Source organism: Chlorocebus sabaeus, chromosome 15 (assembly GCF_047675955.1).
Source record: "Chlorocebus sabaeus isolate Y175 chromosome 15, mChlSab1.0.hap1, whole genome shotgun sequence".
Lineage (NCBI taxonomy): Eukaryota > Metazoa > Chordata > Mammalia > Primates > Cercopithecidae > Chlorocebus > Chlorocebus sabaeus.
This window is the reverse complement of record NC_132918.1, coordinates 77,522,623-77,536,442: the sequence shown is the minus strand read 5'-3', so window position 1 is coordinate 77,536,442 and position 13,820 is coordinate 77,522,623. Positions and strand designations below refer to the sequence as shown.

General features: G+C 46.8%; 1 protein-coding gene and 1 long non-coding RNA gene across 6 annotated transcripts in view; one reads left to right on the top strand and one right to left on the bottom strand.

Moving 5' to 3' along the window:
- CMTM8 (CKLF like MARVEL transmembrane domain containing 8) overlaps positions 1 to 6,455 on the bottom strand; it is a 126,085-nt gene extending 119,630 nt beyond the window's left edge. For 2 of the 4 annotated variants that reach the window (XM_008009370.3, XM_073023673.1), the window contains exon 1: positions 6,015 to 6,455. In XM_008009370.3, the coding sequence (XP_008007561.1) occupies positions 6,015 to 6,161 (147 nt within the window). In that variant the 5' untranslated portion in view covers positions 6,162 to 6,455. The remainder of the gene's footprint in view (positions 1 to 6,014) is intronic. The other 2 variants (XM_073023672.1, XM_038002959.2) reach the window with 2 other exon arrangements.
- Positions 6,456 to 6,520: 65 nt separating this feature from the next.
- The window catches only part of LOC103241824 (uncharacterized), a 55,408-nt gene continuing 48,108 nt past the window's right edge, over positions 6,521 to 13,820 (top strand). The window contains exons 1-3 of one of the 2 annotated variants that reach the window (XR_012095605.1): positions 6,522 to 7,244; positions 7,753 to 7,851; positions 12,171 to 12,396. This is a non-coding gene — a long non-coding RNA (uncharacterized lncRNA). Of the gene's footprint in view, positions 7,852 to 12,170; positions 12,397 to 13,820 lie in introns of both variants that reach the window. The other variant, XR_005241930.2, reaches the window with a different exon arrangement.

Below are 13,820 nucleotides of genomic sequence, written 5' to 3'. Positions count from 1 at the left end.
CTCACCCGAGAGTGTTGATGATACCAGTAGATACAGCCAGTGGGACATCAGAGGGCAGGGAGGCCCTTAAGAAGTCCATACAGGAGCACGGTGGAGAGGGAATCTGAAGGACAAATGGAAGGTATCCAGCACAGATGGTCACAGCAGGAAACAGAGTGGTTTACAAGAGACTACGCTTTAAAAAAAATTACAGATGATACATAACTTAAATTTTGGAACAACTGTGAGGCCAAGGTGGGTGGATCACTTGAGGCCAGGAGTTCGAGGCCAGCCTGGCTAACTTAGTGAAACGCTGTCTCTACGAAAAATACAAAAATTGGCCGGGCGTGATGGCGTGCATACCTATAATCCCAGTTACTCAGGAGGCTGAGGCACGAGCATCGCTTGAACCTGAGAGGCAGAGGTTGCAGTGAGCTAAGGTTGCAGTGAGCTAAGATCACGCCACTGCACTCCAGCCTGGGGGACAGAGCAAGACTCTATCTAAAAATAATAACAACAATGATAAAATTAATAAATAAAAGTTTTTTCTACAAATGTCGGGTATTGTTTTTAAGAAATGGAAACCATGTTCACTATTTTTTAAAGGAATTCAACAGGGCAATAGAATAATTAAAATTCCAGCTCTCAGTAAACCCTATTTATCCTTCCCAACTAAGTTTGCTCATGACAGTAAATAAATAAAAGGTGACTTAACATTATTACATGGATACTATAATTCATTTTGAAGTCATCAATAACAGGAAGGGCACAATTTACTCAGCTTCTTACAAACCACTTTCATTCTTCAAGTACTTGTAATAGTTATGAGATCACAGCATCCTACAATTCACAGGTCAAGTACTGGATTGCTTCTAGCTTGTTATAAAACTTTAAAACAAAGGAAACTACCATGGTTTGGTTTCCACATGATGTTACATTGGCTTCTCTGCCAAGATATTATAGCAGCAGGGATGAGTATTCAAGCATCTTCCAGTTCATGGTAGACCAACTTTGAATTCACTCCTGATCAACATAGCCCAGCCCCCAGACAAGCACATGAGAGGGAGCTGTGGAAGGTCAAGTCCTGGGAGCTAGAAGGTTTGATGGTTTCTGGCTGCAACCTCTGCCTCCTGGGTTCAAGCAATTCTGGTGCTTCAGCCTCCCAAGTAGCTGGGATTATAGGCGTGCACCACCATGCCTGCCTCATTTTTGTCTGGCATTTGCTGGAGTTAAAATATACCAAAGGAAAAGGCTGGAAGCAAAACAGCAAAAACTGGAAGCTGAAGAGAAGGCAATGAGACAAGGAGATAACTGAAGAGTAATCCAGGGTATTTTGCTAAGCATTTCATGCACAGTTGTGTGGTTCGGGTCCTGACAACTTTATGAGATACTTTCCAATTGAAAGAATGGCTCACACTGCACATGGTGAAGAGCAGAACCAGAAACTGAACACAGGTCAAATGCATTCAACCACAGTGAGCTGTACTGCCTTCCCGAATTTGTAATGTAAAAGTCAGTCTGAGTGAACTGCAGCTGAGAAGACAGTTATCCAAAACTGTGTCCAAGGATACACTCCCAACCTATACCTTTAACTTAAAAGAATGTGATTTTTTTTTTTTTTTTTTTTTGAGACAGGGTCTCACAATGTCACCGAGGTTGGAATGCAGTGGCGCAAACCCAGCTCACTGCAACGTCGACCTCCTGGGCTTAAGTGATCCTTCTGCCTCAGCCTCCTGAGTAGCTGAGACTACAGACTCCTACCACCATGCTGGGCTAATTTTTGTATTTTCAGTAGAGATGAGGTTTCACCATGTTGGCTGGGCTGGTCTCAAACTCCTGGGCTTAGGCAATCTGCCGGCCTCAGCCTCCCAAAGTGCTGGGACTACAGGTGTGAACCACCATGCCCGATCAACAATGTATAAATGTTTATTTTTTATAAACTTTTAAAAGAGCCATTGTTTTATTTTGGTTGGGTGAGGTGGCTCACACCTGTAATCCCAGCACTTTGGGAGACTGAGGTGGGTGGATCACTTAAGGTCAGGAATTGGAGACCAGCCCAGCCAACATGGCGAAACCCTGTCTCTATGGAAAATACAAAAATGAGGCAGGCGTGGTGGTGTACGCCTATAATCCCAGCTACTTGGGAGGCTGAGGCACCAGAATTGCTTGAACCCAGGGGGCAGAGGTTGCAGTGAGCTGGGATTGCGCCACTGCAATTCCAGCCTGAGTGACATTATGAGACCCACTGCACTCCAGCCTGGCAACTGAACCAGACTCTGTCTCAAAAAAAAAAAAAAATTGTATTTTGTTTACTAAAAATACCTTTGTAAAATGGGGGAGGAGTCTCCTAAAGCTTACATAAATTTCCCTTACTTGAGAGAACACACCAGGTGCCCAGTACACTGGGAGAAAACACACTCAAATGAAGGCACATCATTGTGATATTTTAGATCTCTGGGAAAAAGAAGGTTCAACACATTTCCAGAAGTCAGGGGGTAGAGGGAGATAAATAATTGAAGTAAAAATTTTTACAGCCAGGTGCAGTGGCCCATGCCTATAATCCCAGCACTTTGGGAGGCCGAGGCAGGCAGATCACTTGAGTTCAGGAGTTCGAGACCAGCCTGGACAATATGGCGAAATTCTGTCTCTACCAAAAATACACAAAAAATCAGCCAGACATGGTGGCCCATGCCTGTGGTCACAGCTACTGGGGAGGCTGAGGTGGGAGGATCACTTGAGCCCAGGAGGGGTAGGTTGCAGTGAGCTGTGATCACACCACTGCACTCTAGCCTGGTGACAAAGTAAGACACCATCTCAAACAAAACAAAACAAAACAAAGCAAAACTAGATCAGAATAGCTAAAGGACAATAAAAGAATACATTTTAAATCCTGAAGAAAAACATTTTCAATCTAACACTCTTTACCTAGTCGAACTAGGAATTGTGTATAGAATCAAGATATTCTGAAAGGTGCAAATTTCCATTTCCACATGCATGCTTTCTTAGAAAACCACAAGAGGCTTTGTGTGCCCCCAGTGGAAGCGAGGCAAGACAGAGGACACTGGACATGGGAAGCAGAGGATCCAACCCAGGAAAGAAAGGAAGAGAATCTTCAGGGTAATGGTGCAGGACAGTCCACTCGGCCAGCTGTGCGCAGGCCACCAGGCCAGAGGCTCCCAGAGAGGCCGGTCATGAGGATGATTCCGACAGAATACCCAAAGTCTCTCAGCTTCTTGACAGGAGACTTAAATAACTAGGGTTAAATTAGTGACTAAATAGCTGGAGAAATATGAAACGAAAAAAGAGAATTAGTAACACCAGGGCAAAAAAGAAATTGGGCAGGAAAGGAAAAGCATTCATAGTCTACTCAGTGGGTCAGTTGCAAGTGGTATGTACAGTGTCATAAGTCAACACTGGCTGCTCATCTAAGCCAAATCACCTGAAGACTACACAGCTGCCCCCTGACTTAACAATGAGGTTACATCCTGATAAACCCACCCTAGTGGAAAGTATCCAAAGTCAAAAATGCATTTAATACCCCAGCCTACCAAACATCATAGCTGAGCCTAGCCTACCTTAAACGTGCTCAGAACACTTAGGTTAGCTTACGGCTGGCAGAATCACGGCACGCTGGAGAGGATGGGTGGTTTGCGCTGGTGATGGCGTGGGTGACTGAGAGCTGACCAGCATCATGAAAAAATATCTACCGCGTATCACTAGCACAGGAAAAGAACAAAATTCAAAATTCAGAGTATGATATCTACTGAATGCATACTGCTTTTACAACATCTGTAAAGCTGAAAAATCCTAAGTTGAGCCATCCTAAGTGGGGACCTATATTGGGAGACAGGAAGAGGGTGTGTATAACTGGAGGCAGGGAAGAGGGCATCCCAGCTAAAGCCTCACCTTTCAGAGTAGAAAGGCAATGGATAATATCTACCACTGGGTGGGTGAGGGAACACCAAAAAACAGCATGATAAACATGTTGTTTAGAGCTCTAAGAGATGAAGATAGTCGGAGAAACGTACATTTCTGCCTGTAGGACCGAATCTTTAAAATATGGGCATAATGTGGAGCACAGTGGTTCATGCCTATAATCCCAGCACCTTAGGAGGCCAAGGTAGGAGGATTGCTTGAGCCTAGGAATTTCAGACCAGCCTGGGCAACACAGAGAGACCCTGTCCTTAGAAAAAAAATTAAAAATTATCCAACTGTGGTGGTGCATGCCTGTGGTCTCAGCTACTCGGGAGGCTGAGATGGGAAGATCGCTTGAGCCGGAGAGGACAAGGCGGCATGACGGTGCCAACTGCACCCCAGGCTGAGAGAGCAAAACCCTGTCTCAAAACAAAGCAAACAAACAAACAAAAAAGGTGCATAATTATCTCTGTCAAAAATAAAAACTATAGTAGTAATAAGGGTGATTTTGCTTACATGTTTTCCCATCTTTTTCAAACAACTTAAATGAAATCTAAAAGGATACATGCTAACATGTCAACAGTGACTATTTCTAGTAATGGGATTGTGGGCCATTTACATTTCTTTCATTTTGTATTTCCTGAAAAGTGCAGTACACAGAGCATATTGATCATAAATCAGAAAAAAAAAAAAAAAATGGCGTTATGCTTCATGCCTGGCCCAAATCCACCCCAAGGTAGAAGGCCCATCTCCCTCATTCTAGCTTTTGTTTGCGCTGCTGAAGCACAGGAGCCTGCCAACTCCTCCATTTGCACAGCAAATATTTGTTGAACTCCTAAAAGCCAGGCCCTGCAAGGCGATTCTAATACCTTCGGCTTTTGAGTCTCCTGAAGTCCTCAATACCTGCTGAGGCAACCAGCTGGGAGAGGAGCTAAGCCAACACTTCTCATACCTTATGTGCACTATGACCACCAGGAGCTTCACAGAGCAGGTCCGGGTGGGATCTGAGACTGGGGGAGCAAGCAAGCTACTTGAGGTACACGGGATTTACTTCAGGTTTCTCAAAGGAACTGGCCAGGTGTTCAGTCACTTCTGCACCGTGATGGTGTGCCCATTCTCTAACTCCTACATAGGCTCGATTTGAATTCCCAAATATTTAACAAAAGTCTATGAGAGATGGCAGAAGGGCACTGCTGAGGCAGCTGGCAGCTGTCTCAACTGTTCGCAGTTATTAGCGGGGCCCTGCAGAAAGGCAGGCCTGGGTTTGAATCCATGCTTCACCATCCACCGGTGTGATTTACGTCCCCTCTCTAGGCCTTCACAGGGGAGGGTGGTTGTGTGGATTACACGAGGGTATGAGGACATCTGAAGGGCTTGACAACACTCTGGTACACGAAGAAGACTCAAACAGTGACCACCTCTAGCTGCTGACAGGGCTCTAGTCCTTTCTCAGCCATGAAGGACTGGCTGGGACTTCTGGGGAGATCACGTGAGTTTCCAGCCTCTATGCCCTCCAATGGAGAGAAGAACGCCCATGCCCTGCCTCCTTCCCAGGAATGTTCTGAGCCTAAACCAGGATGTGCACAGCACCTTGCAGAAGACCTCTTTGGTCCTAAAATAGGTTGCGGCACTCTGATTTTATTCAGGAAAATTTTCCTGACTCACCTCAAGGTTACTACCGGGGAGATAAATTAGGAAAAGAAAGAAGCCCTTTCCTCTTCCCCTGATCTTAGGAAAGCTTTATTTTCAGGGAAGAAGCCATCCACGTGGAGATCAGGTGAGAAAGACACCAGGTTTCTCTGACACTCAACACAAACTCAATAGCCACTAACCCAAGTAACCTGCTCCCAGGATTTGCTGCCGCACGAGAGGGCCCACCAAGCTGCATTTCTCCCACAGCAAGACATCCTGAGGATCACAACCCTTTCTTCCCAGGAGAGCCAGAGTTTGTTGGACCTTGTTTAGAGAGTCTTGCACTTTGGGAAGAAGGCGAGGCTGAGCAAAACCGTTCCCTAAAGCCCGCGGGAAGATGTGAGCAGGCTCCATCCCGAGAAGCACGGCGGCAGCACGCGCCCAGGTCCAGCTGAGCCCCCCGCCCCCCCCGGCCCGTCCGCACTCACGATCTCGGCCACGATGAGGAGGCCGGGCAGGGTGCGGAGGAACTCCCGGTCGTAGGCGAAGCTGCTGCTGCTGGTGGAGAAGTTCTCTGCGAAGGAGCTGGCGGTGGTGGTGACCGTGTGCGAGCGGGCGCGCTGCGGGTCCTCCATCGTCGAGCCACTGCCGGGCTGGCGCGTCCCCGGGGACCCCCGGCGGGTCTGCGGCTGGACGCGCGGCCCTGCGCCCCTGGGACACAGGCGCGGGGGAGGGGAGCGCGGCCGGCGCGGGGCAGGGGGTGCGAGGGGGCGCCCGCCGGGGGCTGTCCAGGCGCGACGCGTGTCCCTCGAGTGCGCGGCGCCCCTAGCGCCTCGGTGCGCGGGCTCCCGAGCTGCGCTGCGGCCCCAGAGGAAGAGGAGAGCGAGCGAGGGGAGGCTGCCGGGCAGCGGGGGAAGGCGGTGGAGGCCCGGAGGAGGGGAGGGGGCGTGGAGAGGGGCGGGCGGGAGGCGGGCAGGAGAGGGACCGCCCCGCGGAGGCGCAGCGGACGCCCAGCGTCTTCACCTGTTGCCCGACTCCCAGCTGCCGAGAAGGCGCCGCGTCGCACCCAGGGTGGCTGGGTTGGCAGCCCGGCGGGCGGCGCGGAGGAGAGGGCGCAGGGGTCCTCCTGGCCGTCTTCCGCTCCCCTCCCGGCTTTTGCCTCTGTCAGGCCCCGCCTGGCCCGGGCCTGCAGCCGCCAGTGACCTGTTTCCTTCCACCTGGGCGGGTCGGGGGCTGCGGGCATTGGGGCCCCTTAAGGAAACCCAGGCCTCCAGGAACCCCGCCGCTCCAGGACTCGGCGCGGAGGGAGTGACTGAGCGACGACCGAGGCAGGGGTGATGTGGTGCCGCGAATGTTCGGGAAACGGCAGGAATGATGACCCGGCCGGACCTTAGACCCGAAATCGATGAGAGGCCGCCAGCACTGCCCGGGAGACGGCCCGCGCTTCTCCCCCTCCTGCTGCGGCCGCCGCCAGAGCCCGGTGTTATTTCCTGCCCCTCCTGTCGGGAACAATTTGAGGAACCAACTTAATCGCTTGGCTTTGAGGGCGCGACGCTTCCAGGCGCTCTCCTCGGCTCTGTCCCGCGGACCCGTGGAGCCTGGGTGACGGCGCCTGGGCTGGAGGAGGGGAGATGTTTGGGGTCCCTGGCCAAGATGAATCAGCGTGACCGTCCCGTCACCCTTGAGGGAAAAAAAAAAGTTTCAAGAAGGCTTGAAAGGTGTGATTTGTGTAAAGTTAACTTTAGGACAAATGAGCGGTGCTTTCCTGGCATGGGAAGGGGTTGGGGGTCCTCCTTTACTGAGGCAGTTTGTAACAGGGTCAGGAAGAACTGAGCTCGGGTGCTTGCGTTTATCGGCTGTATGACCCAGAGCGAGTGGCTCTACTTTTCGGGCCTCAGTAATGCAGTCTCTAAAATGCAGGCTTTGACAGATGGGCCTCTGAACAAAAAGATTATCTTCCTGTTGGTCCCTCCTTCTATTTTGTGAAACGGTAGCAAGAAACATTTTATCTGGAAGCCACCAAGAGAAAAGGAAATAAGGAAAGGAAGAAAAGGCTATAAATCGAGGGTAACTTTGATTCACAGTGAAGGCATTTCTGCTGATTTGTTCCAAGACAGGTTAAAAAAGAGATCACAAGGGACATTTTCTTCACAGTGTCTTATCGAATGTGCTGAGAAGAAAGCAAAAACGACAATCTAATAAAACAAGGAATTAATGTCTTTTAAGTCTAGGACCTAGCCAGGAAGACCTCCGGGAGTAAAAGTTGAGGCTTTAAAAGCATGGCAAAGATGGAAGATGCGGAGAAATTCCATCCATGTGTATTTGGTAAGCACCTTGGGCTGGTGGGTAAATTCTTAAAATTTAAAATATAGCACTTTTCCCTGGAGCAGTAGTTCTCAAAGTGGTCCTTGGACCAACAGCAGGTAAGTTCCCTGGGAACTTATCAAAAATGCAAGTTCTCAAGCCCCACCCCCAGACCCACTGAATCAGAAACTCTGAGGGTGGAGCCAGGAAGCTGTGTTTGAACAAGCCTTCCAAAAGACACTGATGCTTGCTGAAGTTAGCTACTGGTTTAGAGAAACTATTAATGAGTATGGGGAAATAAGAGATACATACATGAAATGTCTGGAGGAGACTCAACCATCATGCATGACATTTAGTGAACGCAAAAGACAGGGAGTCTAGACAACTCTCTTTCCATAGTATAAAGGACAATCCTCTCTTAAAATTCTTGGGGTCAGATGAATTTCTAAATTCAGATTTTGTTTTTCAATTTAGAAAGGTAAAATGTGCATGTATCATATATTACATAATACCTTCGGTAAGGTCTGGGGTGACACTCTACTAATTTTCTGCAAGGAAAATCATGAATTACCTAAGTATATGCTTGGATTATCTATTGCAATGTAACAAATGTTCACAAAACATTAGTGGCTTAAAATCACCATTTTATTTGCTCAGAAATCTGTTGTGTCAGGAATTTGGGAAGGGTTTGGCTGGCAGGTTCTTCTGCTTTGCATGGTGTGATTGGAGTCATTTACTCAGCTGCTTTCAGTTGGTGACATGGCAGGACTTAGAAAATCCAAAAAGTCTTCATTCCCATTTGAGCATTTCAGTGCTCTTTCAACTTGCTTCTCCGTGCAACTTTGGGCTTTCTAACAGTATGGATAAGCTCGTGGTGGTTGGGCTTCTACCTGGCAGCTGGCTGCTGGAAGAGACTTTCTAAGATGGGCAAATGCAGAAGCAGATCTCTTAAGGCCCAGCCCTGAAGGCTACATAGACTCACTTCCACCACATTCTATTGGTCTAAGCCAATGAATGACAAGGCCAGCCAGATTCATGCAGAGGGGAAACAGACACTACCTGTGGATGGGAGGAGCAGTAAAGAATTATGGCTGTCTTTTAATCTAGGTGAGATAAAGATAATAAATAGCTTTGCATCAGTTTAGGTTACGTTTTTCTACCAAATATGTTTTATGCAAGCTCAGGAAAAAAGTTTTGGTTTTCAGCTTTTGAGATTTCAGAATTGCAGAGAAAAAAATATACACTGGTTGCTTGAAAACTAGCTGCCCCTTTCTAACTGCTGCCTACATTTGGGTGATTATCTTCCACCTGAAACTCTACTGATTGGTGCCCATTCTTCCAATAACACCCTTATCCAGTCCACCTTCCATCTTCCTGCAAGAATTATTGTCCTGAAACCCCAGGCTAAGGTACCACTCTGCACAGCATAAGGGCCTATATAAGATACTTCAGCCTATCTCTTATGATCACTTTTCTCAACCACTCTAGAATGCATACTGTTTCAGCCCCAGATACACTTTGCATATATCTCTGTAAGTGTGATCCCTTTATGCCCATAGCCAGCTTTCCTCTTTGCCTAAAAGCCTCCTACCTTCACACAGAGCTCAGAATCTGCAATCTTCATGGCCCATTTTAAATGCCACCTTTTCTGTGATTTCTTTGGATTTCCATGAGCTTTGTTCTTTTCTTTGTTTTACAATTCATTGATTTTATGCATTTCTTTTTACTACTTCTCAAGAGATATGAATTACCCTTCCTTGTCTGCCCCCTGCTATAGGAGGTATTGAACGAATGCTGAGGCCCAAACGGTTTTTTTTTTTTTCAGACAGGGTCTTGTTCTGTCACCCAGACTGGAGTACAGTGGCATAATCACAGCTCACTGCAGCCTTGGCCTCCTAGGTTTAAGCAATCCTCCCCACTCAGCCACCTGAGTAGCTGGGACTACAGGCGGGCACAACTACATCCAGCTAATTCGTTTTTTATTTTTTTGTAGAGATAAGGTCTCACTTTGTTGCCCAGGCTGGTCTCAAATTCCTAAACTCAAGTGATCTTCCCACCTCAGCCTCCCAAAGTGCTGGGATTACAGGTGTGAGCCACCATGCTGGCTCCAAGCTTCATTCTTAAGTACAGAAAAATGTCAAAAGAAAAGCTAAGCCCTGTACCCCCATAATGCCTTAATGCAGAAGAAAGCTTCAAGCTGAGACTTCTGGGAAGTATTTGATTTGTAAAAATGGTGAAGAAAATGGAAACAGGTACAGCCCAAGTGACACCACATGTGTCAGGATGAGCAGGTCCTGTGCAAATAGATGACAGAAAAATCTAAGAGCTGTTAGCATGGAGTGTAGGGTTTATGAAGAGTCTAAAATATGGATGCCACAAGGCCATATTACCCAATGAGCCAAAGTTATGAGACACAGTACTCTCAAAGGTCTGTAGGGTCAAGGCCATTCAGTGGAAGCCCAGGACTCATTAATAATTGAAAGAAAAAAATGGACGGCTTATAACTTCCACCTGCTCTCTGAGAAAGAGAGGACCAGGGACATTCCCGTTTTTTAGGTAATTTTCATAGGTTTATGTTTCTCCTCACTGTAATTCTAGTTTTAAATTCTGGTAGTTTAGGCCAGGCGTGGTGGTTCACACCTGTAATCCCAGCACTTTGGAAGGCCAAGGTGGGCGAATCGCGAGGTCAGGAGATGGAGACCATCCTGACTAACACGGTGAAACCCCATCTCTACTAAAAATACAAAAAATGAGCCGGATGTGGTGGTGGGCGCCTGTAGTCCCAGCTGCTCGGGAGGCTGAGGCAGGAGAATGGCATGAACCTGGGAGGTGGAGCTTACAGTGAGCTGAGATAGCGCCACTGCACTCCAGCCTGGGCAACAGAGCGAGACTCTGTCTCAAAAAAAATAAATAAATAAATTATGGTAGTTTCATGCAAGAATCATCAATGGATGTTGGGTGAAAGTGTGATGAGAAAAAGGATATTTACATTATCTCTTGAAAAATAGAAGTAACAAAGAAAATAACAAAAAGATTCATTTCAAAGTCTTCAGAAGATACTATTCTCCCTTTGAAATTCATAAGTGTACAGTGGAGAAACCTTTGGGATATCACCAGACATTATGTATCTCCTAATGTGATATAGTGAGAAGGAACCAACATCACTTCTGTGATATTCTTACCAAATGCATAACCTGAATTTAATCCTGAGGAGGGAGCAGACAGACGGAAATTGAGAGATGGTTTATTAAGTGTCAAGTTCATGAAAGACAAACACTGAGGAACTGTTCCGTACTAAAACAGACTAAGGAGACCTGACAGTGAAGTGCAATGTGAAATCCTGGATTAGAGCCTGGGCTGGAAAAAGAACAATAGTGGGACAATTGGTGAAATCAGAATAAATTGTGTAGATCAGATAAACATTGTGTCAGTGTTACATTGATACAATGATAACATTGTATTAGTGTTAATTTCATGATTTTGACTCCTTTTTTTTTTTTTTTTTTTTTTTTTTGAGATAGATTCTCACTCTGTCACCATGCTGGAGTGTAGTGGCGCAATCTCGGCTCACTGCAACCTCCAACTCCCTGGTTCAAGCGATTCTCCTACCTCAGCCTCCTGAGTAGCTGGGATTACAGGCATGCACCACCACGCCTGGCTGATTTTTGTATTTTTAGTAGAGACAGAGTTTCACCATATTGGCTAGGATGGTCTCCATCTCCTGACCTCGTGATCCACCTGCCTCGGCCTCCCAAAGTGCTGAGATTACAGGCGTGAGCCACTGCACCTGGTGATTTTAATTCTTGTACTCAAGTATTAACATTTTGAGTATCTGGGTAAAAGTTTATATGAAATCTTTTTACTATTTTTTTTTTTTTTTTTTTTTGAGATGGAATCTCAGTCTGTCGCCCAGGCTGCAACCTCCACCTCCCAGGTTCACGCCATTCTCCTGCCTCAGCCCTCCGAGTAGCCGGGACTACAGGTGCCCACCACCATGCCCAGCTAATTTTTTGTATTTTTAGTAGAGACAGGGTTTCACCGTGTTGCCCAGGCTGGTCTTGAACTCCTGAGCTCAGGCAGTCTGCCCACCTCGGTCTCCCAAAGTGCTAGGATTACAGGCCTGAGCCACCATGCCCAGCCTATTTTTGCAACTTTTTAAAGACTGAAATTGTTGCAAAAAGAAAAGTTAAGAAAATAAAAATAATTACTTACGGTTGATTAAAAATAGAGCTCTCTAATCCAAACAGTAGTTCACACTCTCCAGGCACACTGGATTTTGTGGTTTATCCATCTTAGAACTTCTGCCTCCCTTCATCTTGCTATTAATACTTGTCTTGTAGGGAAAGAAATCAGGAGCTTGGCTGAGAAGTAAGAGAGTTCTTCCAACTCCAGTCCCCAAAGCCACCAGTGAGCCTAGTCCATCTTCAGTTTGAAAATAGGAAGAGATGGAACCTAAATCCATTCACTAATGAACTTTTGGATCTCTGGTGGATTTGAGTTCCAAGAGGCTCTGTCAATTTGACCAGAGGTTTTCAGCCCAAATGACAACACGGTGAGGCATATAAGGTAAGAAAATAAGTGAATTGAGCCAGATTGTTTTCAGAATGGCCTCTTGAATTGTATTCTTCTGAACCAGACACATTTGGGCTTACATATTAACTTTGTATCAAATTCTTTACTTACACAAAGAGTACCTTCACTGTATTTTTCTCAAAACATATGACCTCCTGGGTCTCACTCTCATTTTTCTCTTTAGTTGGAGACACAGGGACAAGAAATACTTCACTTTCCTCTTCCTATGGGGAAAATAACACTTGGAGAAACTGCGAGTGTCGTGAAATCAGCCCCAGCATTTGAACTCCGTTGGGGCAGAATAGGGAGTTGGGGCGGGGGCAGGGGGTCTGTGGTGAACAGGAGCACGAGTGCTCTAAAGGGGCCATCTCAGTTTCTGCCCCACCTGATTATTGCCTTGAAAGAATTCGGGCCTAGTGGCCGGGCTCGGTGGCTCACGCCTGTAATCCCAGCACTTTGGGAGCCCGCGGCAGGCGGATCACGAGGTCAGGAGATCGAGACCATCCTGGCTAACACGGTGAAACCCCATCTCTACTAAAAATACAAAAAAGTAGCTGGGCGTGGTGGCGGGCGCCTGTGATCCCAGCTACTCAGGAAGCTGAGGCAGGAGAATGGTGTGAACCCGGGAGGCGGAGCTTGCAGTGAGCCGAGATTGTGCCACTGCACTCCAGCCTGGGCGACAGAGCAAGACTCCGTCTCAAAAAAAAAAAAAAAAAAAGAATTTTGGCCTTGTGTTGACAGAAATCCCAATTTTTATTAATAAATATTGGCAGCTGGTATCCTTTATTTCAAAACACAGTGTGTCGCCTTTGTGGGCCAAACAAACATATCCGAGGACCATCATTTGACGCCTTCGGATTCAGACAAAGCAAGGAGACTTTCTCTTCTCTCTCCAGCTGCCTCGGACCCCCACCTCCCTGGAAGGCCCTCCGGAGGCCTCAGAGGACACAAAATTTGGGTCAAGAGGGTGACTCTAAGAGCAGAGTAGCTGGAGGAAATATTTAGAAGAGTGGTGAATAAAACGTGAAACAAATGGGATGCTGCTAACGGCAGAAGAGGGCTTTCTGAGCCAGGGAGTTTCAGATTGGGAGACTATGGAGGGATGTTAAGAATTAACTTATTTAGAAGTAGGCATTCTTAGAAGATGTAATAATAACTAATTTATTGTTGGCCTATTTTGTGCCAAGCACTATCTTAACTCTTTGAATCATTTTATTAGGTCACTGATTTAAAAAAATTTTCTGTGTGGGGGCAGTGGCTCATGCCTGTAATGCCAGCACTTTGGGAAGCCGAGGTGGGCAGATTGCTTGAACCTAGGAGTTCAAGACCAGCCTAGGCAACATGGTGAAACCCTGTCTCTACAGAAAATACAAAAATTAGTTGGATATGGTGGCACATACCTGTAGTCCCAGCTACTC